The following is a 19,816-nucleotide window of genomic DNA, read 5'->3' on the forward strand; positions in this document are numbered from 1 at the left end:
ACCCAAGGACCAAATTCTAGTCTCACCTTACACATTCAATGTCCCAGCTGAGGATGCGCGTGGCCCCCAGGCCGTAACAGGTGGCCACCGGTTAGAAATGGACCAAAGAATGGGCAGGTGGCAGGGGGTGGATGGGACTGGGGCGCGTAGTGGGATCAGAAGAAAGCCAGGAAAAACATAAAGGTGAAGCAATGGGGAGGAAGGGGCCGGGCGGTGGAAATGAGAAATAGAAAAGCGAGGGAGGAAGAGGAAAGACGGTGCCGAAGGCAGGGGAAGCGAAGGAGCGCAAGGGGACAGACCGCGCGCACGGGGCAAAGGCGGCGCGGAGGGCGGCGGCGCCCTTACCGGCGGTGGCCGAGCGCAGGCTCTCCAGGCTCCAGGAGCGGGACAGGGCGCCGCGCATGCCCCCGCTGCCGCCGCGGCCCCCGCACACCACGCCGCTGCTGTCCGAGTCGGAGCCCGGGGACAGCCCGGCGCTGCTGCTGCTGCTAGTGCCGGGGTCGCCGCCGCTCGTCTGCCCGCTCGACTCGCTGGGGCATTGCTGCGCCCTCATGCAGGCGGGCCCGAGCTCCAGCCACAGGCTCGGGGGAGGCTGGGCCGGGGGCGGCGGCGGCGGCGGCGGCGCGGCGGCGGCGGGGCTGCCGGGCGACGGGGCACGCGAGCCGGGGCTGGGGTGGGCGCCGCCGTCCGAGGGCGAGGGGCGTGCAGGCGGCGGCGCGGCGGCCGCGGCCCCATCCCCACCGCTGCGCGGCCGCCGCTCCCGGCCGGCTGACATCATGGGGCTCCGCTAAGGAGGCTCCCGGCCGGCCGCCGCCCGCGCGGGCTGTGCGGCCGTGGCGGTGGCGCGGCGGCGGGGACCCTCTCTGCAGGCGCGGGACGGGCGCGCGCGGATGCGCGCGTCTCCGAAGCCAGGCGCCCACCGGGCCAGGCTCGACGCATCCGTTCGCCGCCTGCTCCGGGCCAGCCCGCCGGGCGCTGAGCCACGGCGGCGACCCCAGTGCGGGTCGCGGGCCCGGTCGGCACGCGCGCACGCACGCGCGCACGCAAGCCTAGAACGGCGGCGGCGGCGGCGGGCGCGGGCGCGGGCGCGGCGCGCGGGGGCCCCGGACCGCCCTCGGACCCGCGGGGCCGCGCCGCCGCCAGCGTCCAGACGCGTGGACCGGGACGGAGCCATCCTCGGGAGGCGGTGAGTAGAGCCTGCGGGCGCTCGCTTTTTCTCCGGCGGCGGCTGGGGCGGGGACGCGGGTAGGTGGCCAGGCTCATTCTGGGGCAGAGACTCTTGGGGCAGCCGACGCGGCCGCCTAGGGAGCACGCTCGGCTGGGGCACGCCCTTGTCCCCGGATCCGCTGAGTGCTTGCGCGGTGCGCGGGTCTCGTGCTGTGCGGGGGCGGAGGGGCGGAGGGGCCGGGACCAGTAAGGTCACGGAACGCGTCCAACAGCGTTGCGGAGCGCGTGGAGAAGTCCAGTGACTGGCAGGGGCGACATGGGGGCCACGTAGCGTGCGGACCAGAACCAACAGTGAGGGGGTGTTGGTTGCGTGGTTTTCTCTGCGGGGGTTCAGGTGTGTGGGAGGGAAGGGCGGTGCCGCGGCGCTGCCCCGCCCAGGCTCTCCAGAGTTTTCTACTGGTTCCTGGGCGGACTGTGTCCAGAGGGTGCGATGCGGCCGCGCGCTAGAGCTCGGTGTGAGACACAAACTCCAGGAGGCCAGAGGCAGTGGCACCTGCTCCCACTTCGGAGACCGGCCGGCCAGGGTTGGGAAGTCTGCCGCCCCAGTCCCCCGCCCAGCTCCCGCTCACGACATCGTCACTCCTCCAGGCTCCTGGGGGAGCTGCTTCTGTTCTAAGTGCCCGAAGGAGGAAGGGTGCTTCGGGCGAAATACGAGGTGCATGCCTAGCTCCCGCACGGTGGCTAGCACAGGGTGGGCACCGGAAGAGTGGGGATCCTCCTGCTTTCCCTTTTTGGAGCCCAGTTCCTGTAGCCCATCTCCCTGCCTAAGCCGGGTGCCTCCCTTAGCTCTGCGTTTTCATGGGGATTGCCCGCTGTGCATAACAGCTCAGGGCCCGAGGGCACCTGCATCCGAAGTGCTCATAAAATACCGGCCGTGGTGCGGGCGTGCGTAAGGTGCTACCGTGTTATTGGGGTTCGGTGGATGTGCATTGGGCGTGACTCAGCCAAGTGCGTGTGTCAAGGCCCCACCCTCGGATTCTCAGTTTACCATTCTTGCTCTGAGGGATCTGTGTGCCTTTGCCACTCCATACCCGGCATGCATACGTCCTGCCCTTACATCCGTTATTTCAAAAGATGTTTTGTTTTTCACTTTATTTGAAAGGAAGAGAGAGAGTGAGCGTGCACTTCCACCAGCTGGTTCCCTTGCTAAATGCTAGCAACAGCTGGAGCTAGACCAGGACCTCCATCCCAGTTTTCCACATGGGTGGCAGGGTCCCAAGCCCTTGGGCCATCACCTGCTGCCTCCCAGGGTGCACAGTAGCAGGAAGCTGGAATAGGAAGCAGAGCTGGGACTTGAACCCAGGCTCTCTGCTCTGGGATGCAGGTGTCCCAAACATCGTAAAAGTGCAGCTCCACCCTTCCTGCCATCCTTCCCGGCCCTTGGGAAGAATGTGCGCCCCTTCCTCTCCTTCCTGGGCACAGCGGCCACCCAGGCTGGTTCTCCTTCCTACCCCGGGGCCTTTACTCTTAACTGTTCTTTTCCACCTGGAATACTCTGCACTTCGGTTTTCCTGGCTCCTTGATCTCAGTGAAGGCTCCTCCCCAGAAAGGCTTCATTTATTCCTTCCCAGTGTGTGTTGTCATCTGTCAGTGGGTAGGGTTACCCCTTGTCTGAGTGCAGTGGCATCGTGCCCACCACCGTGTCCTCACAGCGTCTGCGGCAGCCGTGGTGCTCAGTGAGCAGCAGTGGGGCAGTGACTGGGTCTGGACCTAGGCAGGAGGCCAGCTGGGCAGGAAGGGGAGGGTTCTTACTCTGAGAAGACTAAGGTGCAGGTGGTGCATCCGGAGTGCAGTGCATGCAGCATGCAAAGACCATGCTACACACTGTCAGCTGGGGAGATAAGCTCCATGCTTTCTTTTTCTTTTAAAGATTGATTTATTTCTTTGAAAGGCAGAGTTGTAGGGAGAGAGAGACAGACAGACAGAGACATCTTCCATCTGCTGGTTCACTCCCCAAATGGCCACAATGGCCAAGGCTGAGCCAGGCCAAAGCCAGGAGCTAGGAGCCAGCAGCCAGGCCCTTCATCCAGGTCCCCCATGCAGGGGCCCAACCACTTGGGCCATCCTCCTCTGCTTTCCCAGGTGCAATAGCAGGGATATGAATGGGAAGTGAAGCAGCCAAGACTGGAGCCAGAGCCCATATGGGATGCCGGCACCACAGGCCAAAGCTTTAACTACTGTGCCACAGCACCAGCCCCAGGCTCCACGCTGTCACCGAGTCCCCTTCCCCTTGACATCTGCATGCCTCAGTACATTTGAGTCAGGTGTCCTGTTTTAGCTACACTGCAGGGATGGGTAGAGTGTCCCCATTTATGCTTGGGTACGAAAAAGAGATACATGTTTCCTAGGGTCACACAGTGGCCGCAATTGCTCTTCTGGGGGCGAAGGTTGCTACTGTGAGTCTTGGCTGCCCCCCACTGGAGAGTACTGAGCCTCCATAAAGCTTATGTGCTCTTATCTCTCACAGGGAGATGGGACGTTCCCTTACTAATCCAATGCAGGCTCATAACTGTTAATAACTATTTAGGGTTTTTTCACATATATTGTCCAAATGTGTATATATGTTAAAATGCATAGTACATATATATCCACACATGCATATATGCATGTATATTCTGTAAGGCTTATATTTGTAAGTAACTATTTAGGCTTATATATGTTGCTCAAAAATACATACATATATACACGTATGTAGTATGTACATATACACATATATATGTGTTGCATTATAACATGTTAGTCCACAGGCTGCATATATGGCCATGGTTCTTGTAGATTGTGTCTCACAGTGTCACTGTAGCTATTTTTTTTTTTTTTAGATTTATTTATTTGAAAGAGTTAAACAGAGAGAGGGAGAGAGAGATCTTCCATCCACTAGTTTACTCCCCAAATGGTCCCAATGGCCAGGGTTGAGCCCGGCTGAAACCAGGAGCTAGGAGCTTCACTTGGGTCTCCCACATGGGTAGCAGGGGCCCAAGAATTTGGGCCATTGTCCTCTGCTTTCCCAGGAGCATTAACAGGGAGGTGGATCACAAGTGGAGCAGCCAGGACAGGAACCAGCACCCATATGGGATGTCGGCATAGCAGGTTAAACTGCTGCCTTAACCTCCTGTACCACAATGCCGGGCCCACTGTAGCAATCTTAGTTTGTGTAATACATTCTGTGATGTCCATACAACAATGACGTCCTCAGATGTATTTCTCAGAATGTATGTCTGTTCAGTGATACATGGCTGCAATGTATATGTGTGTGCATGTACTCATATGTATATGTATGTTTGTAATACATGTGTATGGATTACAAGTACTTGTGTCTTTATTTATTTATTTATTTATTTATTTTTTTGGACAGGCAGAGTGGACAGTGAGAGAGAGAGACAGAGAAAGGTCTTCCTTTTTCTGTTAGTTCACCCCCTAATGGCCGCTGCAGCCGGTGCACCATGCTGATTCAAAGCCAGAAGCCAGGTGCTTCTCCTGGTCTCCCATGTGGGTGCAGGGCCCAAGGACTTAGGTCATCCTCCACTGCCTTCCCGGGCCATAGCAGAGAGCTGGACTGGAAGAGGAGCGACCGGGACAGAATCCGGCGCCCCGACCGGGACTAGAACCTTGTGTGCCGGCACCGCAGGCGGAGGATTAGTCTAGTGAGCCGCGGCGCCAGCCCAGTGTCTTTATCAGAAAGGTTAACGTAGAGGGATCCTTGTTTCTTGTGGCTGGCTCAATGATGTGAAAGTAGAAGATGAAATTCAGCTTACAGATAGAAACAGAACAGGGTTGAAACTCACCTAGGCCTAGAGATTGGCTTCCGTCCTTTCTCTCTTAACTTGTACTTGGTTTCTACAGTCTGGATAGAAAGGCTCTTTTTCTTTTTTTAATTAATTATTTTATTTGAAAGGCAGAATTAGAGGGTGAGAGTGATAGAGAGAGAGAGAGAGACAGAGACAGAGTGAGAGAGATCTTCCATCCTCTGGTTCACTCCCCAAATGGCCACAATGACCAGAATTGGGCTGGTCCGAAGCCAGGGGCAAGGAGCCTCTTTTGGGTCTCTCACATGGGTGCAGGGGCTCAAGCACTTGGGCAGTCTTCTGCTGCTTTCCCAGGTGCATTAGCAGGGAGCTGGATCAGAAGTGGAGCAGGGGCTGTCACTGTGGCATAGCAGATAAAGCCACCGCCTGCAGTGCCAGCATCCCATATGGGCGCTGGTTCAAGTCCTGGCTGTTCCATTTCTGATCCAGCTCTCTGCTGTGGCCTGGGAAAGCAGAAGATGACTCAAGTCCTTGGGCCCCTGCACCTGCATGGGAGACCCGAAGAAGCTTCTGGCTCCTGGCTTCGGATTGGCACAACTCTGGCTGTTGCAACAAATTAGGGAGTGAACCAGTGAATGGAAGACCTCTCTCTCTCTTTCTCTCTCTCTGCCTCTCCTTCTCTCTGTGTGTAACTCTGAATTTCAAATAAACAAATAAATCTTTAAAAAAAAAGTGGGGTAGCCAGGACTCAGCCGGTGCCCATATGGGATGCCAGTGCTGCAAATGGCAGCTTAACCTGCTTCACCACAGCGCCAGCCCCTAGAAGGACTCCTAAAGCCAGAGTGATCCGGATTCATTTCCTTGCTCTGCCTCTTACTAGAAGTGACCTTGGGCAAATTATTCAACCTTCCTGTATCTTTATTTCCTCACCCATCAAGTAGGAATGCTAACAGTTGATTTTGCAGGGCCGTGGCAATGATGTGTAAATAGGCAGCGGTGCTTAGCCATGCCTAAAATAGAAGCTGGTGTTTATCAGAATGTTCTGGATGTTAAGGACTTTGCATATATTATTTAATCTCCATAACTTCATCTGATAGGTACTATTATTAGCTTCATTTCACAGTTGAAGTGAACTGAGGCTCAGAATAAGTCAAGGGCATGTTCCCGGGAGGCATTGCCATCCATGCTTTGAATACTATGTGACCATTAAAGTGCTTCCCTCGCATGGTGCCTGTTGCCCGGACACCTCTCGCTGGAACATCATCAGTACCCTCAGCAGGTGACAGTGAGCGGTGTGGACCTGCTGTGTGCAGAGCATGATGCTAGCCACTGGGGGTATGATGAAGACGTTTGAGGACTGGGTGTAGGTAAGATGGGACATGAGCAGAGGCATCCAGCTTGTCTCCTGGAAGGCTCTTGCTGCAAAAACAGGGAGAACTGAGACTGACTGTGGGAATCAAAGGAAGATACAGTGAAAACCACACTGAAAGGGCTTCCCAAGATTGGAGTCAGAGAGCTGTCAGGAAAGCTGGACCTCTCCAAGAATCCAGCTGCAGCCTGGAATGCAGGCTGTGACCTAAAGGGCAGTGCAGTTATTCTGTGCTCAAGAGGCTCAGGGAGTGTAGACAGAGGGTTTGGGGCTCTGTTTTTTGCCATTTCCATTCTGTTGGTTCCATATCTTGTGTTGGTCACACAACCTTGCTCCTTCCCTGCCTGCAGGCCACTGATGCAGAGCGGTCCGAGCCGAACTGGCCTCTCTCAAATTGTAAATCCTTAAGACCCTAAAAAAGAGTCCTTTTGCTTAGGCAGTTTCTGATTTTGAATGGATGAACAGCTTTGGGTGGGACAGAGAGAGGAACTCCAGTGACACCTTCCCTAGTGAAAATCATTTCCCAGTCAACCATGCAGACCTCTGCTGCAAAATAAAGAAACATCTGTTCTAGAAGAATCAGTGACAGTTCAGGAACCAAGACAGCTCCTCCCCGCCCCGTCACAGCTCAGCAAGGCAGAGACCTGTCTCCAGACTGCTGCAGCCAACAGCCACAGGGCACCTTTCCCCGCCTCCCAGGCAGAGGGCCCTTCTGCGGGGCAGCAGCAGCGCATCAGCGGCCCACCTCTTAGCCTCCACTGCCTGTCGCTGGCTGAGAGCAGTTGAGTGTGGGGACCCCCTGAGTCCTCCCGAGACCACAGAGGCTCTGCTGGCCCCTCTCTCTGCGTGCCAGGCATGGTTCCCTGCCAGGAGAGGTGAACTCAGAGGACCTCGGCTGCAAGGACTCCACCAAACTTGGCTGTCGTCCTCACCCCCAGTGCCAGAGCCGCGGAGGAGAAGCGGACTGTGAAACAGAGAACTTCTAGTCTCATCCCAAAGATGCTGACCTCGTGTGCAACAAGGTATGGAGAATTTTAAGCCTCTAGGTGCTGTCAACAGCCGTGGAGGCTGTGGTTAAAGGAGTTGGGAGGAGAGTGCTGGAGCTGATACAGAAGGAGCCGCTGCAGCCTCAGTGGTTTGCATGAGAGAAGTTGGAACAAGACAGCTGGGAGGAGCTGTTTGGGAGGCAGGGAAGACACCAAACCCCGACCTTCCCAAGGACAGAGCTCTCCTTATCTGCGGCTGCTGCAACCACGGATGGCAAATATTCAGGGGGAAAAAGAATTACATCTGTACTGAATGTGTAGAAACTTCCCCCCTTGCTTTTGTCCCCTAAATAGTACAGTATATCAGTTATTTACAGAGAATCCACTTGGTGTTAGGTATTATAAGTAGCACGGAGATGCTTTAAAACATATAGGAGGAAATGCTTTGGTGCCGGGCAAATATTGCACCTTTCTGATAAAGTAGCTTGAACATCCCTGATTACTGGTATCCACCCTGGTCCTGGAACCAGCTCCATAGGGACGGAGTCACTTGCACTCCTTCCACTGAGCCAGACTTTGATTGGAGTGGTTTGCAGAACAATTTATGCCCCAGGATAATATCGAAAACAGCAGAGCAAGCAGCTGCCAACTGGTGGAGTTGAATAGCTGGGCGTGGCCAGAGAGAAATCAAAGCCACCCTCATCCAAGGGTGACCGAGGACACTCTCAGAGCTGCACCTCCCTGAGGCACATTGCTGGCTGCGGGAAGGGAGGCACACTTTGCTGAAATGATTCAGCAAGTTAGGAAACAATCAGAGAACAAGAACAAGCCTGAGGAAGGAGCAGTCGTCAGTTACTACAACGGATGAGCTAAAATGTCCAGTTTCCAGCCAAAAATTAGGAGAGGTGCAAAGGAACAGGAAAGTATGACTCGTACACTGGGGGAGAAAACCAAAACAGGCAACAGGAGCTGCCCGTGAGGGTGAGCAGATGTCAGATTCACCAGAAAAAGAACTCAGAGTAGCCATTGTGAACGTGTCCACAGAGCTAAAGGAAACCGTGTTGGAAAGATGCTACAATGATAATGTTGTATCATAGAATACCAATAAGCAGATAGAAATTATTTTTTTTATAAAAAACCAAATAAGTTTGGGGCCCGGGCAGAGACTCATCAGAGTGGGGGAGCTTCCGCAGAGACCTTCATCAGGGCAGTGTCTAGAGAGCCTCATACCACTACAGGTCACCAGCCTGCAGCCCAGCCTAGGAAGGCTGTGGGCACGAGACTCTGACCAAAGCTATACTCTGTGAGAGCTGCTAAGTGGCCCAGTAGCACCAAAGGAACAGGGCTGATGGAGGCCTCAGAGGTCCCACGCTACCTGGTATGCCCAGGATACCAAATACAGAGTCAGAGATTATTGTCCAGCTTTTTTCCCTCTGTTGAGTTTTGGATTTAGGGACCAGTTACCCCTTTCCAGATGGGAGTGTCTGTCCTATGTCTTGACCACCATTGTATTTTTGAAGCAGATAACTTGTTTAATTTCATAGGCTCAGAGTAGTGTGGGGAATTTGCCTTGTGATGAATCCCACCTTAAGCCTCACTCATATCTGATTAGATAAGATTCTGGACTTTGTGGATTTTTTAAAAAAGATTTATTTATCTATTCTATTATTCATTTGAATGTCCGAGAGGGAAGGAGAGAGAATGAATGAATGAGACATCTTCCATCTGCTGGTTTACTCCCCATATGACTGAAACATCCGGGACTGGCTTTGCTGAAGCCAGTAGGAGGAACTCCATCTGGGTCTCCCATGTGGGTGACCGGAGCCCAAGCACTTGGACCATTATCCACTGTCTTCCAAGATGCATTAGCAGGAAGCTGGATTGGAAGTGGAGCAGCCAGGACTTGAACTGGAACTCTGACAGGGGATGCCCTTAACTCGCTGCACCACAATGCCAGCCCCTTGGGCTTTGGATTTGGAACTGAGGCTTGAATAAGTTAAGACTTTGGGACTATTAGGATGGAATGATGAATGTATTTGCATGTGAGGATTGAATTTGGTGTGTGTGGGGGGTATGTGTAGAATACTGTGGTTGGAATGTGTGTTCCAAGGTTCAGATGTAGAATCCTGAATTCCCAGTGCAACCATGTTGGGAGGTGGGGCCTAGTAAGAGGTGATTAGACCCTCTCTTGCCCTCTCCCCCACATTCCCTTCCCACAAGATGCTCGCTGCCCAGCTATGATGCAGCAAGAGTGCCCTCACCACGTGCTGTCTCCTCCACCTCGCACTTCCCAGCCTCCAGGGCTGTAAGACGGACGTCTTAGTTCTTTGTAAATTACCTACTCTCAGGAATTCTCCCATAGCAACACAAAACAGAGTAAGACAAGGCCCTATCTCCACATACAGTCATGCTGGGGATAATGCGACTGCAATATATGATTTTTAGGGGGATTCTATCTGGTGCATGGTAAGCATCCAGATGAGTAAAGTATTTAGGAATACATTTATCAAAAGAAATACAAACTTATACTCTGAAAACTATAACATATTGTTGAAAGTATTTTTAAAAGATCCAAGTAAACATAAAAGTATCCCACATCCATGTCTTAGAAGATTCAGTATTAAGATGGCATTACTTTCCTTATTTTTTTTTAAGATTTATTTTATTTATTTGAAAGAGTTACAGAGAGAGGTAGAGCCAGAGAGAGAGAGAGAGAGAGAGAGAGGTCAGTCTTCCATCCGCTGGTTCATTCCCCAAATGACTGTAATGGCCAGAGCTGAGCTGATCCAAAGCCAGGAGCCAAGTGCTTCTTCCGGGTCTCCCACGCAGGCACAGGGGCCCAAGGACTTGGGCCATCCTCTACTGCTTTCCCAGGCCATAGCAGAGAGCTGGATCAGAAGTGGAGCGGGACTTGAACCGGCATCCATATGGGATGCCGGCGCTTCAGGCCGCGGCTTTAACCTGCTGTGCCACAGCACTGGCCCCCAAGATGGCAGTGCTTTCCTAAAACATTCACAGATTCAGCACAATCTCCAACAGAATCCTAAATGATTCCTTTAAGGAAAGTGACAACTTGATTTTTAAATTCATATGCACTTGTAAGAGACCCAGAATAGCCAAGAAGATCCTGACAAAGAAGTAGGAAAACTCCTGTTTCCTGATTTCAATACTTAGTTTGCGATAATAGTGATCAAGACAATATGGTGGGGCTGGCGCTGTGGCGCAGTGGGTTAAATCCTCGGCCTGCAGTGCCAGCATCCCATGTGGGCACCAATTCAAGTCCCGGCTGCTCCACTTCTGATCCAGCTCCCTGCTAATGTGCCTGGGAAAGCAGTGGAAGATGACTGCAGTGCTTGGGCCCCTGCACCCACATGGGAGACCTGGAAGAAGCTTCTGGCTCCTGGCTTTGGATCTGCCTACCTCCAGCTGTTGTGGCCATTTGGGGAATGAACCAGCAGACAGAAGACCTCTCTCTGTCTCGACCTCTCTCTGTCTGTAACTCTGCCTTTCAAATAAATAAACAAATTTTAAAAAATAAGCAAAGAATTTTGATAGACATTTCTCCAAAGAAGATACACAAATGGCCAATAAGCACATGAATATCATTAGTCACCAGGGAAGTGCAAATCAAAACCATCATGGGATACGACCTTATGCCCACTAGTTTGGCTAAAATCAAAAGTTAGATAACCAAGGTTGGTGAGGATGTGGAGAAATTGGGAACTAGCAGATGATGCAGCTGCCAGTTCCTCAAATGATTCAATACAGAGCCCCCATTTGACCCCATTTCCAGGAGAAACCAAAACTTGTCTGCAAGGAAGTTTACATACAAATGTTACTGCAGCATTGTTCACCATCACCAAAAAGGTGGAAACAATCCAAATGTCCATCAACAGACGAATGAGTAAGCAAATTGTGGTATATCCATGCCATGAAATGTGTTATCCAGTGATAAAATGAAATGAAGTACTGATACATGTGACAAAAAGAAGCCAGTCACAGGAGATCCAATCCTAGATCCCATTCATCAGAATGGATTCCTTCACATGGCAGGTGCCAACTTCTGCTGCTTGGTGCAAAACAGCACTCGGTACACATCAGCTTCTGCTCAGCCTCCCTGGCTTCCTGTGGGTCTTTAAGCTCCAACAGAGTCGAACTACTAATAGCCTTGAAGGTTATCCCACTCAGTGTTCGCTCCTCAAGCCTGGGCAGAGTGCATGTCTCTCTGACAGTTGTAGCTGGTTTGTTTCTTCAACTCCCTATAGGGATTTACCCTCATTTATCTTTCTTAGACACCAGAGTTAGCCTCTTCCTCCAGCCAGCTGGTATGGTAGTACACACCTGCTCAAGACCTGATACCCGACCTCTGCCCTCCCACCAGGAGCCCCTGAACACTGTCAGCATGCCCAGTCCCTCCTGGGTTAGTGTTAAGAAAGGTGGTAGCCATAGCTGGCCCTCACCTGGGCACAAGTCCCTTCTGGCCCCAAAAAGTCAGCAGATTTGTAGGCCAATATGTCACGTGATGCTGTTAGCATACAGCCTGCCATTAATCTCAAAGAAAAGGCTCTCGCTCCTCACCAGGGGAAGCCCTAAAGATCCATCACTAGATTAGAGACAGCTCACTACACGGTTACTTTGTCTGCAGGTTACATCTTAGGCATCCGTAAGACCCTGGGACAGTCAGTGGTTCTGCCCAAACCAAGCTAAGAGCAGGCTGGAGATTCAACAGTGGAATCTGCCGCCAGCTAAGAATCGCCTTTGGGTACTCGGCCCTGCTTCCTAACTAAGGGGATGAGACAGTTGTTTCTCTCTCGCCATCAAACTGCTTCTGTAGCAAAGCCCCCAACAGTACTCACTCCTCTCCTACTTGCCGTGACACCAGAGTGTGTAGCAGAAAGAAAGGCATGCAACTCACCAGTGGCAGGTGTGTGTGGTGGCCGGCCCACGTGGTTCAGTCCTGCTGGGGCACTCTGGGAGAGCGGATGGCTTCTGGGGAGATCCAGGGACTCTGGGGCAGCGGCAGTCGTCTTCCTCCAGCCCTAGGAGAGGAGGAAAGAGGCAGAGGGTAATGAAGAAGAGAGATGACAGGCTGCCGTTGCTACCTCCTCATTTTGCCAGTTGCCCAGCGCCTTTCCTGGGAGCAAAGCACGTAGTCAAAATGGGCAGAGCTCTTGGAGGTGCTGTTTAATACCTAACGCATGAGGAAGTTTCTCCTGGAATCTGTTCTGTGCAACCTGAATGCCTGTGTGTGGCAGCCCTGGCAGACTTAATTCATCATCCAGCAGTGTGACACACTGAAGTCTCAGATTCCCAGATCTCCTAGACTCTTTTAGCTAAGTCACATTCTTTGGAGGGCACTTGATTAAAATGCATTTTACGAAGTTCCTGACAGCTCACAACTAGGAAACAGACCCTACCCTTAAGGCAGGAAGGGTCCAGCGTTATAGGGGTTCTTGGGCAGGCAAGGGATGTGGTCCTTCTCTTTATCATCCCATAATCGAGTGAGAAACTTGGCCTTTCCAGGTTTGGCTTCCTTCCTCCCTCCCTCCCTCCTTTCCTTCTCTCTCTCTCTCTCTCTCTTTGAAAGGCAGAGTTACAGAGAGGCAGAGTCAGAGAGAGAGAGAGAAAGAGAGAGAGAGAGAGAGGTCTTCCATCTGCTGGTTCACTCCCCAGTTGGCTGCAACAGCCAGAGCTGTGCTGATCCGAAGCCAGAAGCCAGGAGCTTCTTCTGGATCTCCCATGCGGGTGCAGGGGCCCAAGGACTTGGGCCATCCTCTGCTGCTTTCCCAGGCCACAGCAGAGAGCTGGATCAGAAGTGGAGCAGACAAGACTCAAACAAGTGTCCATATGGGATGCTGGCACTGTAGGCAGTGGCTTTACACACTACGCCACAGTGCCATCCCCCTTTCCAGTTTTTTCTATCTTAAAGCTATTAACTGAAAAATCATGGTGTGCAGTTGGGCGCTGTAGCACAATGGATTATGCTGCTGCTGGGGATGCCTGTAACCCATGTCCAAGTGCTGGTTCGAGTCCTGGCTCTTCCAGTTCCAATCCAGCTTCCTGTGAATGTTCCTAGGAAGCAGCAAGTGATGACTCAAGTGCTTGGGTCCCTTTACCCATGTGGGAGACCTGGATGGAGTTTAGAGCTCTTGGCTGCAGCCTGTCCTAGCCATGGCTGTTTCAGGCATTTGAAGACTAAATCAACTGATAGAATATCCGCAACTCCCCTTCTCTCTCCGTGTGTGTGTGTGTGTGTGTGTGTGTGTGTGAGAGAGAGAGAGAGAGAGAGAGAGAGAGATTGTGTGACTCTGCCTTTTAAGTAGGTGAAAACAAATAAAATCAACATTAAAAACATAGTATGTATTCAAATAAGTGCTTGTTCCTTTTCCTTTTGCTTTTGTATTCTGCAAACTGTTCCAAGTCCATCTTTGACTGCTCTCCCAGGCCATAGCAGAGAGCTGCATCAGAAGTGGAGAAGCTGAGACTCGAACCGGTGCCCATATGGGATGCCAGCACTGCAGGCAGCGGCTTTACCCACCATGCCACAGCGCTGGCCCCTCTGCACACTATTAAGCAAAAACAGTGTTCAGAAGATGTTTTTAGTGATTTCTGGAAATATGCAAGCAAGGATTAAGATGCAGTGGCATACTGCATGCCATCCCTCCCACTTGAATGCAACTAAAAACACCAGGCAGACGGCATCAACCGGCCACCTGAGGACCCTGAAAGCACATGGTAGCAGGTGGGTTGGGGAAGGAAACAAGATGTGAGGCTGTGGTAATCCTGCGGTGTTTCCTGTTTGTTGTCCCTGTGGGATCCCTTGGCCTGAACCCAACCAACTGCAGCTTGAAACTAGGTGTGGACAAGAAGAACTCCAAAAGCAACAGCCTTCTTTGTCTGAAGAGAGAAAAGGGGTCCCCAAAGACGGGAGGGAATGGGGAAATCATGTGTGTTTTGATGCTGTTTTCTCCTACTCCCTAGACAGTCCCACTGTAGTGGCCGTGGTGGGCAAGCAGATGCCTGAAACTCTGAGGAAGGGGAATACTTTCTGACCTAGGAATTGTAGCCCCAAAAGAGGGTGGAAGAATTCTCACTTTGGTTTTTGTCTCCCTGTTCTCCTGCCAGTTTGTTCCAGACATAGAAATTGTTTCAGGAAGTGAGTGGCACAGTGGGAAAACAAAAGCTCTAGGTTTCTAGTGAAGAGACAAAGAGGTTCAGCTTCCTGCTCATGCTCCAGGGGAAGCAATGGATGATGGCCGAGTCCTGGGGGCCTTGACACCCACATGAGAGTCACAGATGGAGTTGCACTCTCCTGGAGTCAGCCTAGCCCAGCACTGGACACTGGGACCATTTGAGTAGTGAAACAGCACATAGGAGATCTCTCTCCATCATGCTACCATTCAAATAAGTGAAAAAAAAATCATTTGGGCTGGTGCTGTGGCATAGTAGACTAAGTCTCTGCCTGTAGTGCTGGCATCCCATATGGGCACAGGTTCAAGTCTCAGCTGCTCCTCTTCTGATCCAGCTCTCTGCTGTGGCCTGGGAAAGCAGTGGAAGATGGTCCAAGTCCTTGGGCCCCTGCACCCATGTGGGAGATCCAAAAGAAGCTCCTGGCTCCTGACTTCAAATCAGCCCAACTCTGCCCGTTGTGCCAATTGGAGAGTGAACCAGTGGATGCAAGACCTCTCTCCTTGCCTCTGTAACTCTGCCTTTCAAATAAATAAATAAATCTTTACAAAATCATTTTTCTTAAAAAAAAAAAAAAAGACCAAGAAATTTTCAGGCCAGAGAGGAGGGAGTTCAAGAGAATAATCCCATGGTTATGTCTGAACCCCTGGGCTGAACCTCCAAACTGCATGAGTGCATCTGACCCTGAATAGACCCAGAGTCTTTGAGAACTGTACCAAGGGTAGAACATTGTAATTTCCAGACTGGCCACTGGGTGATCCGCATTCCCCAGACAGCACTGCAGATATCTTAAACCTGGACTGACGTACGAAAAAGGCCAGTAACACCTTGTGACCTGAATTTTGCCAGGTCAGTTGCCTGAAAACCTCAATCATCATCATTCTCCATGGGAACTGTACAAGGCCCAGAGTTTTATAATATGCAACCCAGAATTAATTGACATAAATAGAACTATGAAAACATCTCACCTTTCTAGGGAAAAAGACAGTCAGCAGATGCCAACACCAAGGTGACACAGTGTTTTAAATTTTCAAAGACTTCAAAACAGCTCCTGTGCAACCATACTCTAAGAAGTGAGGGGGCCGGTGCTGTGGCATAGCAGGTAAAGCCATTGCCTGCAGTGCTGGTTTGAGTCCCCACTGCTCTACTTCCTATCTGGCTTTCTGCTATGGGCTGGGAAAGCAGTGGAGGGTGGCCCAAGTCCTTGGGCCCCTGCACCCACGTGGGAGGCCCAGAAGAAACTCCGGCTCTTGGCTTCATATCGGCCCAGCTCTGGCCGTTGCAGCCATCTGGAGAGTGAACCAGTGGATGGAAGATCTCTCTCTCTCTCTCTTTCTCTCTCTCTCTGAATCTCCTCTTTCTGTGTAACTCTGACTTTCCAATAAAAAAAGAACTCTTCAAAAAAAGGAGTAAACATGAATAATTTTGAAATGAATGGGAAATACAGCAGGTTAATAGATATAAAAATAATAAAATGGAAATATCAGAACTGGAAAGCTTAACTGAAATAAGTGATTCACTGGCAGAGTTCAGTTATAAAATACGATGAGACAGGAAAGAATCAGTCATGAAGTGATCCAGCCAGCAGAACAGAGAGAAAAAGACTGGGGGGAAGTACAGAGTCTCGGGACTCATGGAATACAGCAGAGGTCTACTGTTCTCAGCAACATCCCAGAAAGCAGACACTGTGGTGTCAAATAATATCAACAAATATTTGTAACTGCTGGAAACAAATGCAAATCATAACTTAAAAATGTAAGAGCTCAGCAAACTTCAAACAGGAAAACCGAAGGAACTCAGTGCCTGGAGACATTGACACCCTCCCACATGACACCCAGCCCTCTCATGACACCCAGCCCTCTCACGACACCCAGCCCTCTCATGACACCCAGCCCTCTCTCATGACACCCAGCCCTCTCTCACGACACCCAGCCCTCTCTCATGACACCCAGCCCTCTCTCATGACACTCAGCCCTCTCTCATGACACCCAGCCCTCTCTCATGACACTCAGCCCTCTCTCATGACACCCAGCCCTCTCTCATGACACTCAGCCCTCTCTCATGACACCCAGCCCTCTCATGACACCCAGCCCTCTCACGACACCCAGCCCTCTCATGACACCCAGCCCTCTCATGACACCCAGCCCTCTCCACGGGCCCTGCCTGAATCCTTCATGGAGGTGGAGCCCCAGTGACCTGATTACCCTTTCAGAGTCCCAGCATCTCTCAGTGCTGTTAGGTTGGGCCCAAGCCTTAACGTGAGTTTTAGGGGGAGGAGGACAAACCACATCCAAACCACAGCAGGGTGGGTAAAGGAACCCCACAGCAGGAGGCTTCTGCGCTCTCCTTGGAAGTGGCACAGTATGAATCCCAAGCGGACTGAAAAGCTGAGGACGTATGTTCATCTCTAGAGCGACCACTAAAACAAGAGCTGCACAGAAATTCAGCGGATAAGTTAAAACCGAAAACTAAAAATACCAAAGCAATCCAGCAGAAGACAGTGAAAGGAGATAAAGCAGTGAATATGACCATGGGGCGACCACTGACCTGGTAGAAATAAATCCAAGCACATCAGTATACATTTAATAAATACATTAAATATATACATTTAAATGAAAGAATATAATTAAAAGAAAGAGATCAAATTTATTAAAGGAAAAGACCTAACATCTAAAATATGCTATTCACAAGAAACCTGAAATAAAGATAAGTAAAATAAATAAATAAGTAAGAGGAAGAGGGCGTGCGTGTTGGGGTGGTGGTTAAGAGGTTTGGTGGGATGTCCACATTCCATATTGGAATGCTTAGGCTGTAGTCTTGGCTCTGCTCCCGATTCTGGCTTCTTGCTGCTCAGACCCTGGGAGGCAACAATGATGGCTGAAGTGGTTAGGTCCCTGCCACCCAAGGGGGAGACCTGGATTCAGCTCCCGGCTCCTGGCTTTGACATGGCCCAGAAGCCATTGTTGCTGCTGAACCACTGGACAGGAGCTCTCCATGTGTCTTGGCTCTCACTGCCTCACAAGTAAATAAGTTGTAAAAAGTAAAAGGATGGAACACGTAAGCCACACAAACACTCCTCAGAAGAAAACTTGAGTGGTTATATTGATATCAGACAAAAGCAACTCCAGAGAAGGAACTTAACAAGGATACACAAGGACACGGCATAGTAAGAGTGAGTTTACCAGGAAGAGATAAACATCCTTAATTTCTTTTTTTTTTTAAGATGTATTTATTTGAGGGAGTTACAGAGAGAGGGAAAGACAGACAGATCTCTCCCTTCCGCTGATTCACTCCCCAGATAGCCACACGGCTGGGAGTGGGCCAGGCTGAAGCCAGAAGCCAGGAGCTTCTTCCAGGTCTCCCACATGGGTAGCCCCTGCAGGTGGGCCATCTTCTGCTGCTTTTCTCAGACCGTTCGCAGAGATCTGGAATGGAAGTGGAGCAGCTGGGACATGAACCGATGCCCATGTGAAATTCTAGCATTGCAGATTGTGGCTTTACCTACTATGCCACAATGCTGGCACAACTGTCATTAATTTCAATGACTCTAATAACCATGGACTTATAAGATATATGGAGGAGAAACTAATAGAATTTAAATTTAAAGGAGAAATGGAAAATTAACAATCTTTTTTGGAGACTTCCACCACTTACATCTCATTGGTCAACAGAACTAATAGAAACTTGGTAGTGAAATAGACAAAGTGGATAGCGCAATCAGCCAACACTCAGAGGTTGGGTAAAAGGTTTGATGTCAGCACTTTTAAGTCATTTTCAGATAAGCTGCCAGTTTCACATAAATCATGGTGTTGGGGCTGGCATTGTGGCGCAGTGGGTTACGTTGCCACTTGTGACGCTGACATCCATATTGGAGCACCAGGCCAAATCCCAGCTGCTCTGCTCTGATCCAACTCCCTGCTGATGCTCCTGGGAAAGCAGCAGATAACTGCCAAAGTGCTTAGGCACCTGCCACCCATGTGGGAGACCTAGATGGAGTTCTGAGCTCCTGGCTTTGCCCTTGTGTGGGGAATGCACCAAGAAAAATAAGCCCTTTCTCTGTGTCTATCCATGTCTCTGTATATCTCTCTGCCTTTCTAAATAAATAATTTTTTTTTTAAAAAAAGGTCTCAATATTAAAAACAAATCGTGGTGTCAAAATGTCATTGCATTTAGTTCATGTCACGAAGACTGTTACATGAAAATGTCTTGCACTTTCCTGAGGATTAGGGCCAGTGCTAACGCAGGGTCCAGTGCAGTACTGGGCACACGGTAGGCATTCACTAAATGGTGATTACTACGGTAAAGTCCTAGAGTACCAGGGACTCACCTTCTTCTTCTCTGCTTTGGGGCCTTGTAGGGCTGGGCACAAACAGGGACCCCAGGGAAGAGGAGGGAGCTCTGATCTCCATGGCTTTGGGGAAAATGCTGTCCTGGGCAGGGGGCGGGCCTGGCCAGGTTGCTGTATTCCAGGGGCCTTGCAGGAGGGAAGGCGGGGGATGAATGACAGCACAGGGCAGAGTCAGTTAAGGCAGGCAGCTGCATGGGAAGAGAAGATTCCAGGCTGGTCCTGGCCCAGGAAGGACTTACCTGGACTCTGCCTTTGTGTGAGATCCCTGCATGCTTCTTCCTTTTAACCTGGCCCTGCTCCTCCAGCCTCCTCCTCTGCGTCTTCTCCAGCCACAGGTCATCCGCACTGCAGCATAGGCGCTGATAGGTGCTCCTTGGGTGGGGCAGAGCCTCCCTGGGGGCCTCCTCTGCAGAGATGGAGGGGAGGGCCCACCCTGACACCTGGGCACTGGACAGCAGCCTTGGAGCCAGCTCTGTGTGCAGAGCTTTCTGTACTTGGGCGCCGCGGGGCTGCTCGCCTGGTGGTTCTTCCCAGGGCTCGGGGTTCTGCAGAGTAGAGAGGAGAAGGGGTCAGACACTGCAGAGAGGACAAATCCGGGAGACACTGTCCTTCCTCTGTCACTCCCTCTTGTGTACATCACTAGGTTTTGGCTCATTCTCCAAGTACAGATTCCAGTGAAATTTGTCTTTTTTTAAAATATATATATATATATATTTTTTTTTTTTTATTTGAGGACCGGCGCTGTGGCGCAGTGGGTTAACACCCTGGCCTGCAGTGCCGGCATCCCATATGGGCACCGGTTCGAGACCCAACTGCTCCACTTCCTATCCAGCTCTCTGCTGTGGTCTGGGAAAGCAGTAGAAGATGGCCCAGCTCCTTGGACCCCTGCACCCACGTAGGAGACCTGGAAGAAACTCCTGGCTCCTGGCTTCGTGTTGGCGCAGCTCCTGCCGTT

General features: G+C 51.2%; 1 protein-coding gene across 2 annotated transcripts in view; it reads right to left on the reverse strand.

Moving 5' to 3' along the window:
- The window catches only part of ARHGEF4 (Rho guanine nucleotide exchange factor 4), a 214,391-nt gene that overhangs the window by 70,627 nt on the left and 123,948 nt on the right, over window positions 1-19,816 (reverse strand). Inside the window, exons 3-4 of one of the 2 annotated variants that reach the window (XM_051848762.2) lie at window positions 19,101-19,406; window positions 12,241-12,364 (exon numbers count right to left, since the gene is read on the reverse strand). In XM_051848762.2, coding sequence (XP_051704722.2) covers window positions 12,241-12,364; window positions 19,101-19,406 — 430 coding nt within the window. Of the gene's footprint in view, window positions 1-345; window positions 626-12,240; window positions 12,365-19,100; window positions 19,407-19,816 lie in introns of those variants that run through there. The other variant, XM_051848763.2, reaches the window with a different exon arrangement.

Source organism: Oryctolagus cuniculus, chromosome 3 (assembly GCF_964237555.1).
Source record: "Oryctolagus cuniculus chromosome 3, mOryCun1.1, whole genome shotgun sequence".
Taxonomy (NCBI): Eukaryota; Metazoa; Chordata; class Mammalia; order Lagomorpha; family Leporidae; genus Oryctolagus; species Oryctolagus cuniculus.